The sequence below is a fragment of the Gorilla gorilla genome, chromosome 16 (genome assembly GCF_029281585.2).
Source record: "Gorilla gorilla gorilla isolate KB3781 chromosome 16, NHGRI_mGorGor1-v2.1_pri, whole genome shotgun sequence".
NCBI lineage: Eukaryota > Metazoa > Chordata > Mammalia > Primates > Hominidae > Gorilla > Gorilla gorilla.
The window spans coordinates 91736419-91755705 of NC_073240.2; the positions used below are offsets into that span (position 1 = coordinate 91736419).

Consider the following 19287-nt stretch of genomic DNA (forward strand, 5'->3'; position numbering starts at 1 on the left):
AAATCATCATTTTCTGTGGTAGAAAATGAACAGTTAACTATCTAAAATTTTAAAATATCATAAAACAGCAGGATTAACTTCATTTAAAGTAGGACTTGGGGGCCACATATGGTGGCTCATCCCTGTAATCCCAGCACTTTGGGAGGCTGAGGTTGGGGGATCACTTGAGCCCAGGAATTCAAGACTAGCCTGAGCAACATAGGAAGACCTTGTCTCTACTAAAATTAAAAAAAAAAACAAGCCAGGGATGGTGCCACGCACCTGTAGTCCCAGCTACTGAGGAGGCGCTGAGGTGAGAGTGTCTGAGACTGCAGTGAGCCCTGATCTTTCCACTCACTGCACTCCAGCCTGGGTAACAGAGCAAGAGACCCTGTCTCAAAAAAAAAAAAAAAAAAAAAAAAAGGACTTGAGAAATCTTTTTACGATTGTAAGCCTATAAATTTCACTTCTTAAATAATTCACGTTTTGATTAGAAAATTATCCCAGCTTCTCAGGAAACTGAGGCAGGAGGATGGCTTGAGCCCACGAGTTCAGGTCCAGCCTGGGCAACACAGTGAGACCCTGTCTCTAAAAAAAAAAAAAAAATGTAATATGATTAAGTTAATCAAATAAGAACAGAAGTAGAATGAATATACTCCAAATCAGATTCCAGAAACATGGAACCAGAGTGCAGCTATGACAGGTGCCTATGCTGGTGAATTGGTGGACAGATAATGGTAGATTTAGCTTAATACTCATCTCATCTCAATATATTTCTTTTTTTTTTTTTTTTTGTGAGACGGAGTCTCCCTCTGTCACCCAGGCTGGAATGCAGTGGCGCGATCTCGGCTCACTGCAAGCTCCGCCTCTCGGGTTCACGCCATTCTCCTGCCTCAGCCTCCCGAGTAGCTGGGACTACAGGTGCCCGCCACCACCACGCCCGGCTAATTTTTTTTTGTATTTTTAGTAGAGACGGGGTTTCACCATGTTAGCCAGGATGGTCTCGATCTCCTGACCTCATGATCTGCCCGCCTTGGCCTCCCAAAGTGCTGGGATTACAGGCGCAATCACCGCGCCCAGCCTTTCATCTCAATGTCTTTCTACAGTCCTCCCTACATTGCACAAGCTGAAAGGTCGAACCTACATTTCCTAGATGACCTTGTGGCAGGGATTTTGGACACAATTTTGGTTTTTCCAATCATTTCCTCTCATGAGATGTATAAGGTGGAGGTGAAGTGAAGTCTGTGTGTGCTATTTATGCTGGGGAGTGCTGTGGTGGAGGTGTTTGATCTTTTTTTTTTTTTTTTTGAGACGGAGTCTCGCTTCGTCGCCCAGGCTGGAGTGCAGTGGGGTGATCTTGGCTCACAGCAACCTCTGCTCCCGGGTTCAAGCAATTCTCCTGTCTCAGCCTCCTGAGTAGCTGGGACTATAGGCGCCTGCCACCACGCCCTGCTAATTTTTATATTTTTAGTAGAGACCGGGTTTCACCTTGTTGGTCAGACTGGTCTCAAACTCCTGACCTCAGGCGATCTGCCCGCCTTGGCCTCCCAAAATGCTGGGATTACAGGCGTGAGCCACTGCACCTGGCTGATGCTTGATATTTCTGCAGTGGCTTCTCATCATGATGATACCTGTATGGTTCAAGAGCTGGTAAGTGTAGAGACAGCTTTCCAATTTAGTAGATGGCTTCCTGATTTCAAAAGAGGCAGTGTCTCCTTTGGTGGCTCAGTATTGCAGCATAGCTCTCAAAGTCATTCCTCAAAGTTCAACCTGGAGTCGGTTGCTTCAGCCCTCCAAACAAGTCTGGAAGTCATTTTATACCCTGTAATATATTCTTTTGTACTTAAACCATCTAGAATGGTTCTGTTCTCTGAAACTTGACCCAAACAATGTAACAGAAAAGCAGAAATAAAATGTAAAGAAAAAAGCTAGGCGCGGTGGCTCACGCCTGTAATCCCAGCATTTTGGGAGGCCGAGACAGGTGGATCATGTGTGATCAGCAGTTTGAGACCAGCCTGATCAACATGGTGAAACCTCGTCTCTACAAAAAATACAAAAAATTAGCCTGCGTGGTGGCGTGTGCCTGTAATCCCAGCTACTCAGGAGGCTGAGGCAGGAGAATAGCTTGAACCCAGGAGGCAGAGATTGCAGTGAGCCGAGATTGCACCACTGCACTCCAACCTGGGTGACAGAGCGCGACTCTGTCTTTAAAAAAAAAAAAAAAAAAAAAAAACTAGCCGGGCATGGTGGCGCAAGCCTGTAATCCCAGTTACTCGGGAGGCTGAGGCACAAGAATCACTTGAACCCAAGAGGTAGAGTTTGCAGTGAGCTGAGATCAGGCCACTGCACTCCAGCCTGGGTAACAGAGTAAGACTCCGTCTCAAAAACAAACCAAGAAAAAAAAAGCATGGTAAATAACACAAAATACAACAGAAAAAAAAATCCAATTATAATTAATAAAAATAGCTAAATTCTAGCTAACAGAGATATATTTTCAGAATACATTTTCTAAAAAGTCCAGTTATATGCTATGTCTGAGAGACAGGTGAAAAACATAATGGAATATTATCATATAAATGAATTGACACAAATATATCTCGAAAACATAATGGTGAATGAAAAAAGATGCAAAATGATTATTCAGTATGGTGTCATTTTTGTAAAGTTCAAAAACAAAATTAGGTATTCCATATAGCATTGCTGGATCCCTACATCATATGTAATAAAAGTATAAAAACACAAACTGGAATGATATGTACCAACTTGAGCACGGTGACTATCTGTGGGGCGGAAGAAGAAATGAGCGTGGGGCCGTCGTTATGACTAATTTTGTATGTCTTTAATAAATCCCAAGTACATGCAGCAAAATGTATTGATGTCTGTTTAATCTTGATAGTGGGGGGCATGGGTAGTATTAATATTATTTTCCGTACTCTTCCGTAGGCCTCTAATATTTCCCACTTTACAGAACACTGACACACCCTCAGGGCTCCCCGGGACATCTTTGTGCACATCAACATTTATGCTGAGAGTAGCTTCTGGACTCCAAAGAGGAAACTCTCCGGGCACTGTGGCCCACGCCTGTTATCCCAGCACTTTGGGAGGCTGAGGTGGGCAGATCGCTTGAGCCCAGGCGTTCAAGACCAGCCTGGGCAAAATAGCGAGACCCCCCCCCCCCCCATTGCTACAAAAACATTTAAAAACTAGCCGGGCGTGGTGACCCCCGCCTGTGGTCCCAGCTGGTCGGGAGGCTGAGGTGGGAGGATCTTTTGAGCCCGGGACGTCAAGGCCACGGTGAGTCGAGATCGCGCCACTACACTCCAGACCGGGCGACAGAGAAAGACATCCATCCACTCCCCCAAAAGAAGGGGAAATTCGCTGAGGCTGAGCGCTGGTTTTCCAAGGTGGGACTGGCACCTGCTGAAGCTGCCACAGGAGTGGAGAGGCCGTAGAGAGACTTGGAAAGAACCTAGAAAGGGGGCCGGGGCTATGGAGCCAAGGCTGCAGCAGGGCTGGATGGTGTTTGTAGTTTGTGCAGAATAGGAGGCAGTTTTTAAAGCCAAGATACAGCTCTGGTTGACTGGAGCGGGGAGGGGTGGGTGTGAGAGGTCAGGAAACCAGCGGCTGGAGGCCGGGGGCCTGGAGCGGCAGGGCTGGCGGGCAGACGTTAGGCCCCAGGCAAAATGGGCGCACCCCCTGCGGGGGCCCGAGGTGACCTGCTCGAGGTCCGGTCGCCCAGGTTCCACCTGGAGAAGAAAATCTTCGTAATTTGGCTGGGGGAGGGGGGATGCGGGCACAGGCTGTGTTCTCCACGTCGCGTAGACGCAGAGGCCATCCCTGGGTCGGAGAGTCTCCGTGGCGTGGCACCCCAGCGTTCCCCGTACGCCGGGGCCGCTTTGTCGGGCTGACCGGGGTCCCTCCGGGTGGCCGCCGGCGGCGGGTCCCGAGCCAGGCCGGCAAGCGGGGAGCAGCCCTCAGCCCGCGAGCGCGGGGCCGGGGCAGACTGGAGGCCGGGCGGGCCCCGCCGAGGGCGGGGCGGGGCCGGGCGCACGGGGGCGGACCTCGGCGCGCTCCCGGCCGCTCGCTGGCTCCGGGGCCGCGGCGGCTCCTCTGCCGGGTCGCGCCGGACGACTGGCTTCGGGCGGCGGCCCCGGCGGCCTGTGGACGGACGGGTGGGCCGAGGTATAGGCCCCACGGCCGCCGTCTCCCGCTTCTGCCCGCGCAGGGTCCGCGCCATGGCCGCCTCGCCGGGCTCGGGCAGCGCCAACCCGCGGAAGTTCAGTGAGAAGATCGCGCTGCACACGCAGAGACAGGCCGAGGAGACGCGGGCCTTCGAGCAGCTCATGACCGACCTCACCCTGTCGCGGGTGAGGGCCCGGGCCGGCGCGGGCGGGGGCGGCCACGGCCGCGGGCGGGACCCGCGCGGCGGGTGAGAGGTTGCGGGGCCGAGGCGATGGCGGGGCCGGGCGGGGGCCGCGCCCGGGAACCGGCGGCTGGGAGGGGGACCGGAGCGGCCGCGGCCTCGGCGTTTCCCCGCCTGGCGACACCCGCTAGCCGTTCGCGATCCCGGGCTGAGGTGGGAGGGTCGCCCGGCCCGGTGTGCGGGAAGATGGGCAGGGGTGAAGCCCGTGGAGGCGGGCAGCCGTGCGAGGGCGGCCTGAGGGGGAGGAGGACGAGGAGCCCCGAGAGGAAATCGCAAACAGCTCGGAGGCCGGCCGGGTGGCGCGGCGCGGCTTCTGGTCGCTCCGAACATCCCCCACCATCGAGCCCTGCTGTTCTGCCGGCGTGGAAGGCCGCGGGCACCCCAGGGTCCCACGCGCTCGTGGGGGGAGCTCTGTGCACAAGTCCATCCAGGGCCCGGCCCTAGGGTGGCTCGGGTTGTTGGAACCACGACGGGATTCCGTGTCGAGTGTGAGGCTCTGCTCCTTTTACTCCTTGGAGGTGCTTTATCGGGTCCAGTTTACTTTGTTCGGCCCGGGATATTTAGTGAGAACTGACAAGCGTCGCTGGTGACTGGAGAGGGACCTGGAGGAATGAGTAAGGCGCGAGCCGGGACAAACACCTGGAGAGGTTAGGTAACCGCTGAGTGAGGCAGTGGAGGATGGAGAGCCAACCGGAGTGTCCGCGCAGGGTTGCAGAGAAGGGGGGTCAGCAGGAGTGGGGCTGGCCTTGAGGATCCTGAATGGTGACCTTGGAGGACCATCGGGAGGATGGGGGAGGATCTGCAGATTCTGGGGGACTGAGGCGGGGGAGACAGTTTGAAGGAGAGCTGAGAGCAGAGTTGCAAACCAGCTGAGTTGCAGACACATTATTTTTTGGCCAGCGCAGTGTTTGGGAAAAATTATTGAATCTGTTGCCAGAATTTTTAAATTGGAAGACTTCCACACAAAATCCAAATTTCCGTATTATTTATTTATTATTATTTATATATGTTAAAATTTGGGAGACCTGGTAACACTAATCCTGAATTCCTACATGACAGCTACCGACCTGCTGGAGCTGGGTGATGATGAAAGGGAGCTGAGCTGAGCTCCCTTTCAAATGGAGCGAGAACTCTAGTTTGCCGCCGTCCACTCTCTGTCACAGTCCCCCAAGGGGAGGTTAGGTGACAGTTGCCATTTATACTCATGATGGTGTTTTCTTTCGGTGAAGTTAAGGAAAAAGTGAAATATTTCCTGTACTTACATTTCTGTTCACATTGAGAAAAAATATATATATAGAGAGAAAGAAGCTGAAGATTTCAAGAAAATGTTTTCTTATACCCTATGAGCTTCATTCATTTTTTACCTGCCTGGCATCCACTGGCATTTACATCTGTGACCTTGGTTAGATTCAGAGATGAACTCGATAAGCTCAGAGCACATTGAAAAGAATGGGTGGGTGAAAGCTGAGGATTAGTGTTGGGGCCTGTGTTGTTATGTGTTTTTAAATACATACTGTACATTGTTTATGTACAAATACATGCACTGTATATGTCTGTATACCTATGGCGGATCCAATCTTTCACCCAATTCATGAATCTCCTTTAAAATATCCCTGACAGGTGAGGTCATGAGTAATGTACAGACTCTCTTTTAAAAGCAAAAATTTTTCACAGATCCTCACTGTTCACTTACTTTCAAATAAAAAAAAGTGTTTACTTACTTTAGAGACCCTGCTATAGCTCAGGGTCTCTTGAATTTAGCAAGCCTAATCAACTGTGGCCCATATGATAATTCAGTCACCACTTTATTCTAATTACTACAAAATTATGGTGTCATTTTGCCCTTCACCTGGTACAGGGAATCATTTACATATTAATTCTGCCCGTGTTTTCTTCTTGGCCAGTTACCAGTAAAGTAACACTGCTCGGCTCCACCGTGTTCATAAACACATCTGTAAATGATAACACTGAATTTGGCTACTAATGTTTGCTTATTTAAAAATCTTAAGGGTTATTTTCAAAAAGAAATCACAAAATTAGAACACTTCTCATAGAGAACTCTTAGATTCCCAGCATGTCTATGAAGAATGCGTCTCTAAGGATCCAAAGATCCCAGTTGGAGGAGTATCCGCCTAGTTCATAATTGGTAACTGGGTGGCAGATATACTGACTTTTCATTACTAGCCCATGACAGACATGCTAATCGATAGGGCAGACATTACTGATCTATCTAGATGCTCTTTCCCCTCTGAGCCTGTGTTGGGATTCAAGTTCTTCTCTACATAATCAAAGCAATCCTTCAGAGTTGGCGTTACTTACCTATTCACCTAGGCGTTACTTATCCTATTCACCTAGTGGGTAGGATAGACTAGACTGTAGAGGATTTTCTCTAGCTTTAGAAGTCCGGCATTATCAGGAAGCAGTGGGAAAATTTTGAGAAGGGAGTACTAGGAGGAGGAGTTGAGTGGTGGTACCTGGAATGGTAAAGAGAGGGAAGAAAGTGGGGTCGGGCGTGGTGGTTCACGCCTGTAATCCCAGCACTTTGGGAGGCTGAGGCGGGCAGATCACGAGGTCAAGAGATCGAGACCATCCTGGCCAACATGGCGAAACCCCGTTTCTACTAAAAGTACAAAAATTAGCCTGGCATGGTGGCGTGTGCCTGTAGTTCCAGCTACTCGGGAGGCTGAGGCAGGAGAATCGCTCGAACCCAGGAGGTGGAGGTTGCAGTGAGCCGGGATCGCACCGTTGCACTCCGGCCTGGGCGACAGAGCAAGACTTCATCTCAAAACAAAAAAAAAAAAGGCCGGGCGCGGTGGCTCACGCCTGTAATCCCAGCACTTTGGAAGGCCGAGGCGGGCAGATCACGAGGTCAGGAGATCGAGACCATCCTGGCTAACACAGTGCAACCCCGTCTCTACTAAAAATACAAAAAAATTAGCCAGGCATGGTGGCGGGCGCCTGTAGTCCCAGCTGCTCGGGAGGCTGCGGCAGGAGGGAGGCTGCGGCAGAAGAATGGCGTGAACCTGGAAGGCGGAGCTTGCAGTGAGCCGAGATGGCGCCATTGCACTCCAGCCTGGGCGACAGAGCGAGACTCCGCCTCAAAAAAAAAAAAAAAAAAAAAGGGAAGAAAGTGGTTGCAGGTATGCCTGGGAAGAGGCTGTTCTGTTGTTCATTTATTAATGTATTCATTTGTCAGTATTTGAGTGCCTACTTTGTTGTTAATGGGGTGTGTGTTTGTGAGGGAGAAGAGTGAAAACATGGGGCTATCCTTTAAAGATCTTACTAATTTGTTCCACAAATTTACTTACTGAGTGAGTCCTTAGTGTGTGCCAGGGGTTAGGATGGATACTGGGTATATAGTAATGAGCAAGCAAAACACAGTGTCCCAGTGGATTTTAGGATTTAATGAGGAAGACATTCATTTAATAAGTAAGGACACATTTTGGTGAATATCACCAAAACAGAAGTAGGTGGAGCTCTGGACCTGTATGGTAGGGAATTCTCACCTCTTCCAGTGGCCTAAAGGCTCAGGGGGAGTGGAGGAGGCATTCGAGGGTTTGTGTGTTGAGGGAGGGAATATGTTGCAGGTACAGAGAACAGAGATTCAGTAAAAGAGGATGAGGAGGGGATGTGAGATGAGGCTGGAGGCATTCATAGGGATCAGGTTGTAGAGACAGGATTTGGAACTTGATCTTAAGGACGATGGGAAGTCACTGAAGGGGTTGAACTATGTGAGATTTGCTTTTTTAAAAGATTCCTCTAGCTCCAGCGTGATGGGTAGAAGAGAGGAGGAGGAGGATTTTAGTAGGAGATGTGATAGTGGCATTTACTAAGATGGTGGCAGTCGGGAGGCAGAGCGGTGAGCAGATTGATACTTAGGAGGTGGAAAGGACCAGATTTTGTGAATGGGTGAGGAAGGTGAGAAAGAGGGAGGGCTGGAACCATTTCAGGGTGTTCTTCATTAAGTGGACACCGGCAGGAGCAGGTTTGTGCGGAAATGCTGAGTTTGAGGTGCCCGTGAGGCACATAGGTAGATATGGTCCAGCAGGCAGCTGTTTAGATGGTTTTGCGGCTCGAGAAGGAAGGCTGAGCTACTGAGAAAAATGGGGGAATTTTTGTTATGTAGCCACAGAAGTAGCTTTGGCTGCCTAGGAAGAACTGATGGAACAGATATTGTAAACTGGTGGCTTAAGTTCTGTATTTTACCCTCTAACATGTTTTTGGTTTTGGCCCAAAATGTGGTGAGTTGGTTGGTTGGTTTTAATTAGGGCTAACAATGAATATTGGGATTTTATAGTAAAATCTGGACTTTGGTTTCTTTTGAAAAATGAGATAATCCAACGACACTCACCCGACATTTCTGGATGGCACCAGTTGCCTGGAGCTGAAGGGTGGCTGCCCCATTAGAAAGGCCATGGATGTGGTCTTCAGTTTGCCACGGTCCCTACCACCCTCTAAGGTATTCTTTGCAGTGATCCCAGACTGCTTCACTTAGATTCCCTGCTTGGCAGCTGTAGGCATTTGAGTTTGTTACCCTTGTCAGAAGGGGAACTGTGAGGCCAGGCGCGGTGGCTCACGCCTGTAATCCCAGCACTTTGGGAGACCAAGGCGGGCGGATCACCTAAGGTCAGGAGTTTGAGACCAGCCTGACCAACATGGAGAAACCCCGTCTCTACTAAAAGTACAAAAAATTAGCCGGGCATGGTGGCGAGTGCCTGTAATCCCAGCTACTCAGGAGACTGAGACAAGAGAATCGCTTGAACCTGGGAGGCGGAGGTTGCACTGAGCCGAGATTGTGCCATTGCACTCCAACCTGGGCAACAAGAGCGAAACTCCGTCTCAAAAAAAAAAAAAAAAAAAAAGAAAGTGAACAATGAAGAGGGCCTAGGAGAAGCCCAAGGAAGTAAGGAACTACACCATTTGAAAGGGAGGTGGAGGAGCTGGCCAAGAAGGCTTGAAGAGCAACCAGAGGGGCAGGAGAAAGCCAGGAGTACTCTTGTGAAGAGGAGGGAATGCCGACCAGCTGAGCCTAGTGCTGCTGATTTGGTCTGACACAAAAGATGTGTCCTTTGGTCTAGTCATGTGGAGGTCATCGGAGGAGGTCATCAGTAACCTCGGTGAGAGATGCTGCATTCTCAGGGTGCTGGGTGAAAGGCTAATTGTGAGACGTTGAGGAGTGGATGGGGGTGGGGAATGGAGATAGGGTTGGAAACTTATTCCAGAAGTTTGGCTGTGAAGAGCAACTTGTGTGAGGAACCACAGGACTAACTCAGCATATCACCCTGGAGTGTTGATTGGACTTGAATATTTGTGCAGACTCATTATTTTCATGTGAAAATAAACCAATGATAAGACAATAGATATGTCATAGATTAGCGAGGTCTCAGGATGGAGGAGAGAGAGAAGATGGAAATATTAGGTTTGGGCTAAATATTGAGGACTTTCCTTTTGCGAGGCACTGTAATCCCTTTCACCTGTTGTTATCTCACATAGTCCTCAAAATGAGCCTATGGTGTGTATATCTGGAATTTTCCTCATTTTTGTGGATGAGTAAACTGAGGCTTAGAGAGGCATGGTTGCAGAGCTGGTAAGTGGTAGAGCCAGGGTTTGAATCTAGCTATCACAGTGAATGTCTGTATACTTAGCTACTTTAATTTCCCTCATAAGGATCTTCAGCTGCTTTTACTCCCTGCTGTAAGGTATCAGTATCATTTGTTGAAAAGACTTTTCTTTGCCCATTGAATTGCTGTGGCAATTTTGTTGCAATCAGTTGGCCATATAAGTGTTGGTTTATTTTTAGACTCTCTTTTCTGTTCCAGTGATTTGTATATCTGTCTTTTTGACAATAGCACACTGTCTGTATGTTATAGCTTTATAATAAGGCTTAAAACCTGGTAATTTAAGTCCTCTAACTTACCTCTTTTGGAAAATTGCTCTGGCCAGGTGCCGTGGGTTATGCCTGTAATCCCAGCACTTTGGGAGGCTGAGGCGGGTAGATCGCTTGAGCCCAGGAATTCTAGACCAGCCTAGGTAACATGGTGAAATCCGTCTCTAAAAAAAAAAAAAAAAAAAAAAAAAAAAATGAAAATTAGCTGGGTGTGGTGGCGCGTGCCTGTATTTGGGAGGTGGAGGTTGCGGTGAGCTGTGATTATGACACTGCACTCCAGCCTGGGCAACAGAGACCCTGTCTCAAAAAAAAAAAAAAAAAAATTGGCCTGACTATTCTAGGTCATTTGCACATCCATAAATTTTAGAATTATCTTGTCAATGTCTCTGAAAGGACCCGCTGGGATTTTGGATTGTAATCGTGTTGGTTATTGTGAGACTTTTCTCAAAAAGGAATTAATGAGGCCTGGATCTCATTTCCTGTAGGCATTAAAGAAAATTCCACTAAGATGTGTGACTGTAGGCCAAAGGTCACTAACTCAGTAAGTGAGGCAGGTATGGAAAATGAATGGAGGGGCCAGGAATGAGATGATCATGGCAGCTGATCCTGGGCCATCGTGAAGGAATAATAGGGTACAGTGAGGACTTGGCAAACACGATCTAAGGGGGTGGCCTCTTCTCAGCTTCATCCAGCGATGCCATGCAAGAACATGGGTTCAGTGTTGTCTGACCTTTCAATCAGGAGAAGTTGGAAATCCATATTTTTATGCAGTGTCCTGATTTTTTCAATTGAAATTTAATACACTGAATGGGTCAACATCTGGTGGGTAAACAGAACACTCTCTAGGTGAAATGTGGCCTATGGGCTGCCAGTCTGTGACCTCGGCCTTAGGCTAATCATTCTTTGGTTCACATGTTCATCATCTGTAAACATGAAGGTGTTGAAGACAGTCTCAAAGTTCTTTTTCTAGCTCAATGAGTCTAAATTTCAAAAGAGGAAAATGTAAAAATAACTCAGAGTTTGAAGAGGTAGCTGAGATCAGCAATAATGATAATATCTTAAGAAGTTGTCCAGAGCTTTACATTTGACATACCACTCTTGTGTCTGTGTCACTTAATCCTCACTTCATCTTGTGCAGGAGGCATCAGAGTTGTTTGCCCAACCACACGGGAGTTGCAGGTTACAAAGTCACATCATCCGATTCCAGGTCCAGTGCTTTTTGTTTTTTTTACAGAGTCTCGCTCTGTCGCCCAGGCTGGAGTGCAATGGCGCCATCTCGGCTCACTGCAAGCTCCGCCTCCCGGGTTCATGCCATTCTCCTGCTTCAGCCTCCTGAGTAGTTGGGACTGCAGGCGCCCACCACCATGCCCGGCTAATTTTTTTGTACTTTTAGTAGAGATGGGGTTTCACCGTGTTAGCCAGGATAGTCTCGATCTCCTGACCTCGTGATCTGCCCGCCTCGGCCTCCCAAAGTTCTGGGATTTACAGGTATGAGCCACTGCTCCTGGCCTTTTTTTTGAGACAGAGTCTCACTGTGTCACCCAGGCTGTAGTACAGTGGCGTGATCTTGGCTCACTGCAACCTCTGCTTCCTGGGTTCAAGCAATTCTTCTGCCTCATCCTCCCAAGTAGCTAGGATTGCAGGCATGCACCACCACAGCTGGCTAATAGTTAGTAGAGACGGGGTTTCACCGTGTTGGCCAGGCTAGCCGTGTTCTTTTTTAACAGTCTTTGAAGGCTCCGGAAATAGGTGCTTTGGGAGGGAGAGCAGTTGTGGGGGATTGTGAGATGGCCTTCAGCTCAGTTGAGGGCAGGTCCCTATCTGGATTTATAACTTAGTTTGGTTGAAGTGTCAAGGCTTTTGGGTAAGAGTTGAAGCCTTTGTGAGAACTCTCTAAAGGCAGGAACTTTAGCATACATTCATCTTAGTAAGCCAGTGCCTGGCATACTACCTGACACACAGTTAAGTTTTTGTATCATTAAATCAATGGATAAATTGATCCTTCAAAAAAGAAATCAAAGGCTTTAAATCAAGGTGGCTGAGAATTTTGTCCAGAGAATTTCAAGAATAGTCAGATGCTTCTGGTAAGTACTTTTAGAATGTTAAGATTGAAAGCTGAGAGACTTTATTCCTATAACTCCACTCCTAGATGGAAAAAACTCACCATGTCGTCCTCCTCTTGTTTGACTCTGAGATTTGGGTTTTGATTAATAGGTTATAACTGTCTCCCTGTGCAGTACATTTAAGAAATCAAATACAGCAGGTATAAGGGAAGTTAAAGCCACTAAAGGATTTCGTATGCCTTTAAAATTTCCAAACAGGTATAAGTCTTTATCTTTTGAGAATACATATTGAAATATGGAGTGATACCATGTCTGAGATTTCTTTCAGTGAGGCACTGCGGGTAGTTGAGAGGGTAAAGATGAAAGATGATTGTATATAAGTTGGTAATTTTTAAGCTAGAAGATGGATAGATGGGGTTTCATTATACTTGTCTTTATTTCACATATACTATTAGAAATCTTTCATAATAAATGTAAAAAGGAAATTATCAGAGAGCTTCATAGGTTCAACAATGCTTTTGGTAAACCAGACTTCACCTTTTTTTTTTTTTTTGAGTTTGTAATTAGTATGATCATCGAGGGAAAGATGGGACAAAGGAAAAGAGCATGGCAGAAATGGGCATATGGGCTTTGAGGCTGACAGCCGTGGCTCAGCCTCCTGCTAGCCACGTGGCAAGTCACTGAACTTCCGAGTCTGGGTCTCCAGGTCTGTAACAGCAGGAGAGTACGGTCTCATTTGCATGGTTGTGGGGAGGATTAGGGATGAAGTGGGCCAAGTGTCCGAGAACAGCACCTGGCCCATCCTAGGGGCTTAGATCTGGTAGTGTTTTATTATTGTTAGAGACAGAGAGTGATGAAGGGTAAAAATCTGCCCCAGGGCTCTCGTCTATAACCCTTTCTTCTCTATATGAATTATAGTGCCAAGGGTTATGTAACCATGGAGCTAATTTATTATTTTAGAAACAGAACTCTTAAAGACCAGATCAGACCACTTTGAGATTTACAAGAACTGTAACCAGTTTATTGCTTTTTGAAAAATGAAGTAAGGAAGAACTTAAGAAAGGCATGTTAAAATGGTGGGATGCCATTTTATACCTACTGAATTGACCTCCTTCCTTACCCCAATTAATGATAATATCCAACATCAATGAGTTTTTTTGGTGAAACTTTTCTCATATGTATATTAGTAAACTCTTTGGGAAAGCATTTTGGCAGTATATGTTGAGAGCCACCAAAAGGCCCATATCCAGAGATTTAGTAATCACCCTTTGGAAGGTGTTCTAAGGAAATAATTCAGAAGAACTGTTATATACCCACTAAAAATTACTCTGTAATAGCATAGAAAAGGCTTATGATGAGCGTGCTAGGTTGTACCTATCTTATGATCACAGCTATGCAGTTCTTACCATAAATGTAAACGGAGGCTGGAAAAGAGCAGGAAGAAGGGAAAACAGCTAATGTGTTAGGGTTGTGGATAGTAGCTTAGTTTTTCTTTCAGAAATTCTTTTATTGTTGTTAAAGATTATGCCAGTGTATCCAAACATACACACTCAAAGACCTTGCAAGAGGACGTTACTATCATGGTATATGGGACATTTGGAACATGGGTAAGCTCTTTCCGAAAATAGAGTAATCAAAACCCAGAAAGCACCGGAAACCTTGAGGGTGTGATCACTTACGTAGAGAAGAAATTGAAACAAGACTTTCATTCTTGAACTTTTCCCCTACAAAATACTATACTTTGATGCTTCTTTAGATCTTTGCTGTTACCTCTCAACGTTCTTAAATCACTTTGTTTCCAGGTTCAATTTCAGAAGCTTCAGCAACTGCGCCTTACACAGTACCATGGAGGATCCTTACCAAATGTGAGCCAGCTGCGGAGCAGTGCGTCAGAGTTTCAGGTACCTCCAGATATGTACTTTCTTGAAGCTGAATGGAATGTAAAAAGTAGACAAAGATTATCACTAAAAAGATGAGATCTTGAAGGATAAGCTGGGCCTAGGTACAGTTCAGTCTTCTTTTGGAAAGTCCGTTAATATTCTCTCTCATAGTTTCTACAGCATACGATAGTGTTATTTCACAAATGGCTGAAGGCTGCACTGGCAAGTAGAATTATAACACAAGCATATATAATTTAAAATGTTCTAGTAGCTACGTTAAAGAAGAAGAAACGCGTGGGGTTAATTTTAATATCTATATTTTTCAAAATGCAGCTTTCTCATCTATAATTTTAATATTACTTAAATAAATGTTTGGGTGGGCATGGCGGCTCACACCTGTAATCCTAGCACTTTGGGAGGCCAAGGCCGGCGGATCACCAGAGGTCAGGAGTTCGAGACCAGCCCGGTCAACATGGCGAAACCCCATCTCTACTAAAAATACAAAAATTAGCTAGGTGTGGTGGCTCACAGCTGTAGTCCCAGCTACTTGGGAAGCTGAGGCATGAGAATCGCTTGAACCCAGGAGGCGGAGGGTGCAGTGAGCAGAGATCATACCACTGCACTCCAGCCTGGGCGACAGCGAGACTGTCTCAAAAAAAAAATAAAAATAAAAAAATAAATATTTAATCCAATATATCCAAAATATGATCATTTTAACATGCAGTCAGCATAAAAAAACTGAGAAATCTCACATACTTTTTTGTGTACTAAGTCTTTGAAATCTGTTGTGTATTTTATACTCAAAGCATACTTTAATTTGGACCAGCCGCATTTCACTAGTTTCATGTGGCTAGTGGCTACCACATGGGTCAGTGCAGGTGTAAGACACAGATAAGTAGTCTGTATTGCATTTAGATTACTGCAGTGTCCTAGGGTGCTTTCATCGTTCACATCAGTGGAAAGCTTTGTTCAAACCAATGTGGAATTGGTGTTTCAGACAATGGTATATGGCACTATTGTTAAGACCTGAATTAGACCTGCTTAGATATCCCAGTCTGTGAAACATTAGGAGCCTGTCATTCTAATTATGCAGTTTAAGATTCGGTGTTAAAGTTGAGATATAAACTTTAAGATGAAGCATTAATTGATTGTTTGGATGCCTGACCATTTTAAAAGCGCTGTCTTATTTCTTTGTGGTAGAAACTGGGTTCACTTTTTTGATGATGTCAAATAAAGCCAAATGTATTATTTAAGTTGGGGACTTCGATTTCAGAGTGGTGATAGGAACTCCAAATATAATGGTGATTAGAAAAAGTACAACATGAACATATTTGTACCCTATTGCACTGGAATCTTGTCTTCAATATAATGACAATGGACTCTTTACCATATTACTGCCTGTATTAGAGATCTACCTTCATATATCAAACTACCTTATATGTTAACCCACTGGGTTATTTAGTATCCGAATAGCATAGGTCTCTGCCTTATGCGGGATTTCATAACTTCAGGAAATACAGCATTGTGCAAGTTTGCTGTGTCTGAGATCCCAATTTTGTGCTACTTTATTGTCAACTTTAGAGGAATATAGAATTTACTATGATGTTCCCCTCCGGTTGCACTGGGGAATGGGATAAAATCATAATCCTTCGCCTTCCCAGGATTCTTTTTTTTTTTTTTTTTTTGAGATGGAGTCTTACTCTGTCGCCCAGGCAGGAGTGCAGTAGCGCAATCTCAGCTCACTGCAACCTCCATCACCTGGGTTCAAGCATTCTCCTGCTTCAGCCTCCTGAGTAGCTGGGATTACAGGCGTGCACTACCATGCCCAGCTAATTTTTATATTTTTAGTAGAGATGTGGTTTCACCATGTTGGTCAGTTGGTGTTGAACTCCTGACCTCAAGTAATCCACCCACCTTGGCCTCCCAAAGTGCTGGGATTACAGGCATGAGCCACCGTGCGTAGCCCCCAGGATTCTTTTCATACTGTTTTTGTTTTGTTTTGTTTTATTTTTCTTTGCAGCAGTCACAAACTTACAGAATACTTGGAAGTATAGTCCACTTAATTTTTTTTTTTTTGAGACCGAGTCTCATTCTGTTGCCTAGGCTGGAGTGCAATAGCGCGATCTCAGCTTACTGCAACTTCCAGCTCCTGAGTTTAAGAGATTCTTCTGCCTCAGCCTTCCAAGTAGCTGGGATCATAGGTGTGCGTCACCACGCCTGGCTAATTTTTGTATTTTTAGTAGAGACAGTGTCTCACCATGTTGGCCAGGCTGGTCTCGAACTCGTGACCTCAGGTGATCCGCCCATCTCATCCTCCCAAAGTGCTGGGATTACAGGCATGAACTACTGTGCCCTGCTGACATAACTTTTTTTTCACTTGGGAATAAGTTCCTGACCTGATGCCCCATCACCCCCTAATATTTCACTGTGTTTTTCCTACAAGCAAAGACGTTGTTCTATATAACCAAAATACAGCCATCAAGATAAGAAAATTAACAGTGATCCGTTATTACAATCTGATCTTCAGACCGCATTCACCAAATGTCCCCCTGCTGTCCTCTGTAGCAAAAGGATTCAGTTCAGAATCACATGCAGTTATTGTCTGCAGTCTCCTTCAGTCTGGAACAGCTTTTCAGCCTTTTATTTTTGACATTAATTCAAGTACTCTTAACTTTTGTGATCCTGTCACATTTGAAGATTATAGGCCAGTTTTTTTGTAGATATAGCACCTCAGTTGGGGTCTGCCTAATGTATCTTTGTAATTTGATTCAGACTATGCATCTTTGGCAGGAATAACGTAGAAGTGAGGCTGTTATGGTATCACATTAGGGACATGATTTTGATGTGTCCTGTTAATGATGATGTTCTCTTTTATCAATTAAGGTGGTGTCCACCAGGCATGGTGGCTCACGCCTGTAATCCCAGCATTTTGGGAGGCTGAGACAGGCAGATTGCTTGAGCTCAGGAGTTTGAGCCAGCCTGGGCAACATGGCGAGACCCTGTCTCTACTGAAAAAAAAAAAAAAAGGCCAGATGTGGTGGTGCACGCCTCTGGTCCCAGCTACTTGGGAAGCCGAAGTGGGAGGATTGACTGCTTGAGTCTGGAGAGCAGAGATTTCAGTGAGCTCAGATGGGGCCACAGTACTCCAGCTTGGGTGACAGAGCCAAACCCTGTCTCAAAAAAAAAAAAAAAAAGGTGGCCTGTCTGTCAGGCTTCCCCATTCTAAAGTTACTCTTTTCCCCTTTGTAATGAATAAATATTTTGCGAGGAGATACTTTATCCTGATCTTCGTTAAACTTTCAATCTATACATTCATTTTTTATCTCTCGGTATATGGTTTTATGATTTTCTATTTTATTCAATCTATTATAATCTATTATTTTATTTATTCATTTTTGAAGCAATGAAAGCACAGATTTATTGAAATAAAAGTATGCTCTACAGAGTAAGAATGGGCTTGAGCAAGCTAATCTATTATTTTTATTTTGATCTTCACATTCTCCCCAATTAGGCTGGTGGGAGCCCTCTTCCGAACTGAGAAAAATTCTTGAAAAACTGAGGAGAGTCCCAGAGCACAGATTTTTTTTAAGTAAATGTTTCTGAGGTATTATGTAAATACAATATAATTTATACCTTTTTTAGGTATACAGCTCTTTGCCGTATAATCACCACCACAGTGAAGATGTAGAATAGTTCCATTACCCCAAAAGGTTCCCTTGTGTCTGTTTGTAAGTATTCTCCATCCCCCACCTCCAGCCTCTGGAAACCACCATCTGTAGTTTTGACTCTTCCAGCGTCCTATTAGTGGAATCAAATGTCCATAGTCTTTTGAGTTTTTCTCTCACTTAGCATTTGAGATTCATCTGAGTTGTTGCGTGTATTAGTTTCCTAGGGCTGCTGTAACAAAGTACCACAAACTTAGTGCCTTAAAACAACAGAAATTTATTTTCTCATGTTCTCATGTTCTGAGTCCAGAAGTTGGAAATCAGCATGGTGTCAGCAGCACCATGAACGCTCTGGGGAAGAATCCCTCCTTGTCTCTTCCTAGCTTCCGTGGGCTGCGGCAGTCCTTAACTTGTAGCTGCATCACTTACTCTCTGCCTCTGTCATTACACGACTTTCTTCATTGTTTGTCTGTGTCTCTGTGTTTAAATCTTCCTCTCCTTTTTCTTATAAAGAACTAGTCATTGGATTTAGGGCCTACCCTAATTCAATATGATCTCACCTTTGCTTGATTACATCTACAAAGATTCTGTTTTCAAATAAAGTCATATTCACAGGTTCTGGGGGTTAGGACTTGAAGATATCTTTTTTGGTGGCCATAATTTAACCCACTACATTGCATTGATCAGTAGTTCATTTCTTTTTATTGCTGAGTAGAATTCCATTCTACGGATGTAGATAATTTATCCATTCATCAGTTAGTTGATGGGCATTTGGGTTGTTTCCACCTTTTGGCAATTATGAATAAATATTCTATAAACATTCACATACAGTTTTTATGTAAGTACCTAGTAGTGGAATTGCTAGACCATACAGTAAGTGTATATTAACTTTAGCTTTATAAGAAATCGCCAGGCTGTTCTCCAAAGTGGCTCTACTGTTTCACATTCTTACCAGCAGTGCGTGAGAGTTCCAGTGACCCTGTATCTGCTCTAGCACTTGATATTTCAGAGTTTCAAAAAAACGGTGGTTAAAAAACATAACATAAAATTTACCATCTTAACCATTTTTTGAAGTAGTTTATTGGTATCTTCTAAAACCATTTTTAAATGTATAGTTCAGTGGTATTACATACATTCATACTGTGCAACCAATCTCCAGAATTTTTTCATCTGACAAAACTGAAATTCTATGCCCATTCAATAAGAATTCTCCATGTTCCCTTCCCACCAGCCTCTGGCAACTACTGTTTTTTCTGTCTCTATGACTTTGACTATTCTGAGTGCCTCATATGAGGGAAATCATATACTATTTGTCTTTTTTGTGACTGGCTTGTGCTTAGTATAATATCTTCAGGGTTCACCCGTGTTATAGTCTGTGACATGATTTCCT

General features: G+C 45.3%; 1 protein-coding gene across 5 annotated transcripts in view; it reads left to right on the forward strand.

The window, feature by feature from the left end:
* Positions 1-3364: 3364 nt before the first annotated feature.
* CRTC3 (CREB regulated transcription coactivator 3) overlaps positions 3365-19287 on the forward strand; it is a 116101-nt gene continuing 100178 nt past the window's right edge. For 3 of the 5 annotated variants that reach the window (XM_031002312.3, XM_031002313.3, XM_031002314.3), the window contains exons 1-2: positions 4032-4346; positions 14155-14253. In XM_031002312.3, coding sequence (XP_030858172.2) covers positions 4215-4346; positions 14155-14253 — 231 coding nt within the window. In that variant the 5' untranslated portion in view covers positions 4032-4214. Of the gene's footprint in view, positions 3384-4031; positions 4347-14154; positions 14254-19287 lie in introns of those variants that run through there. The other 2 variants (XM_055363105.2, XM_063698847.1) reach the window with 2 other exon arrangements.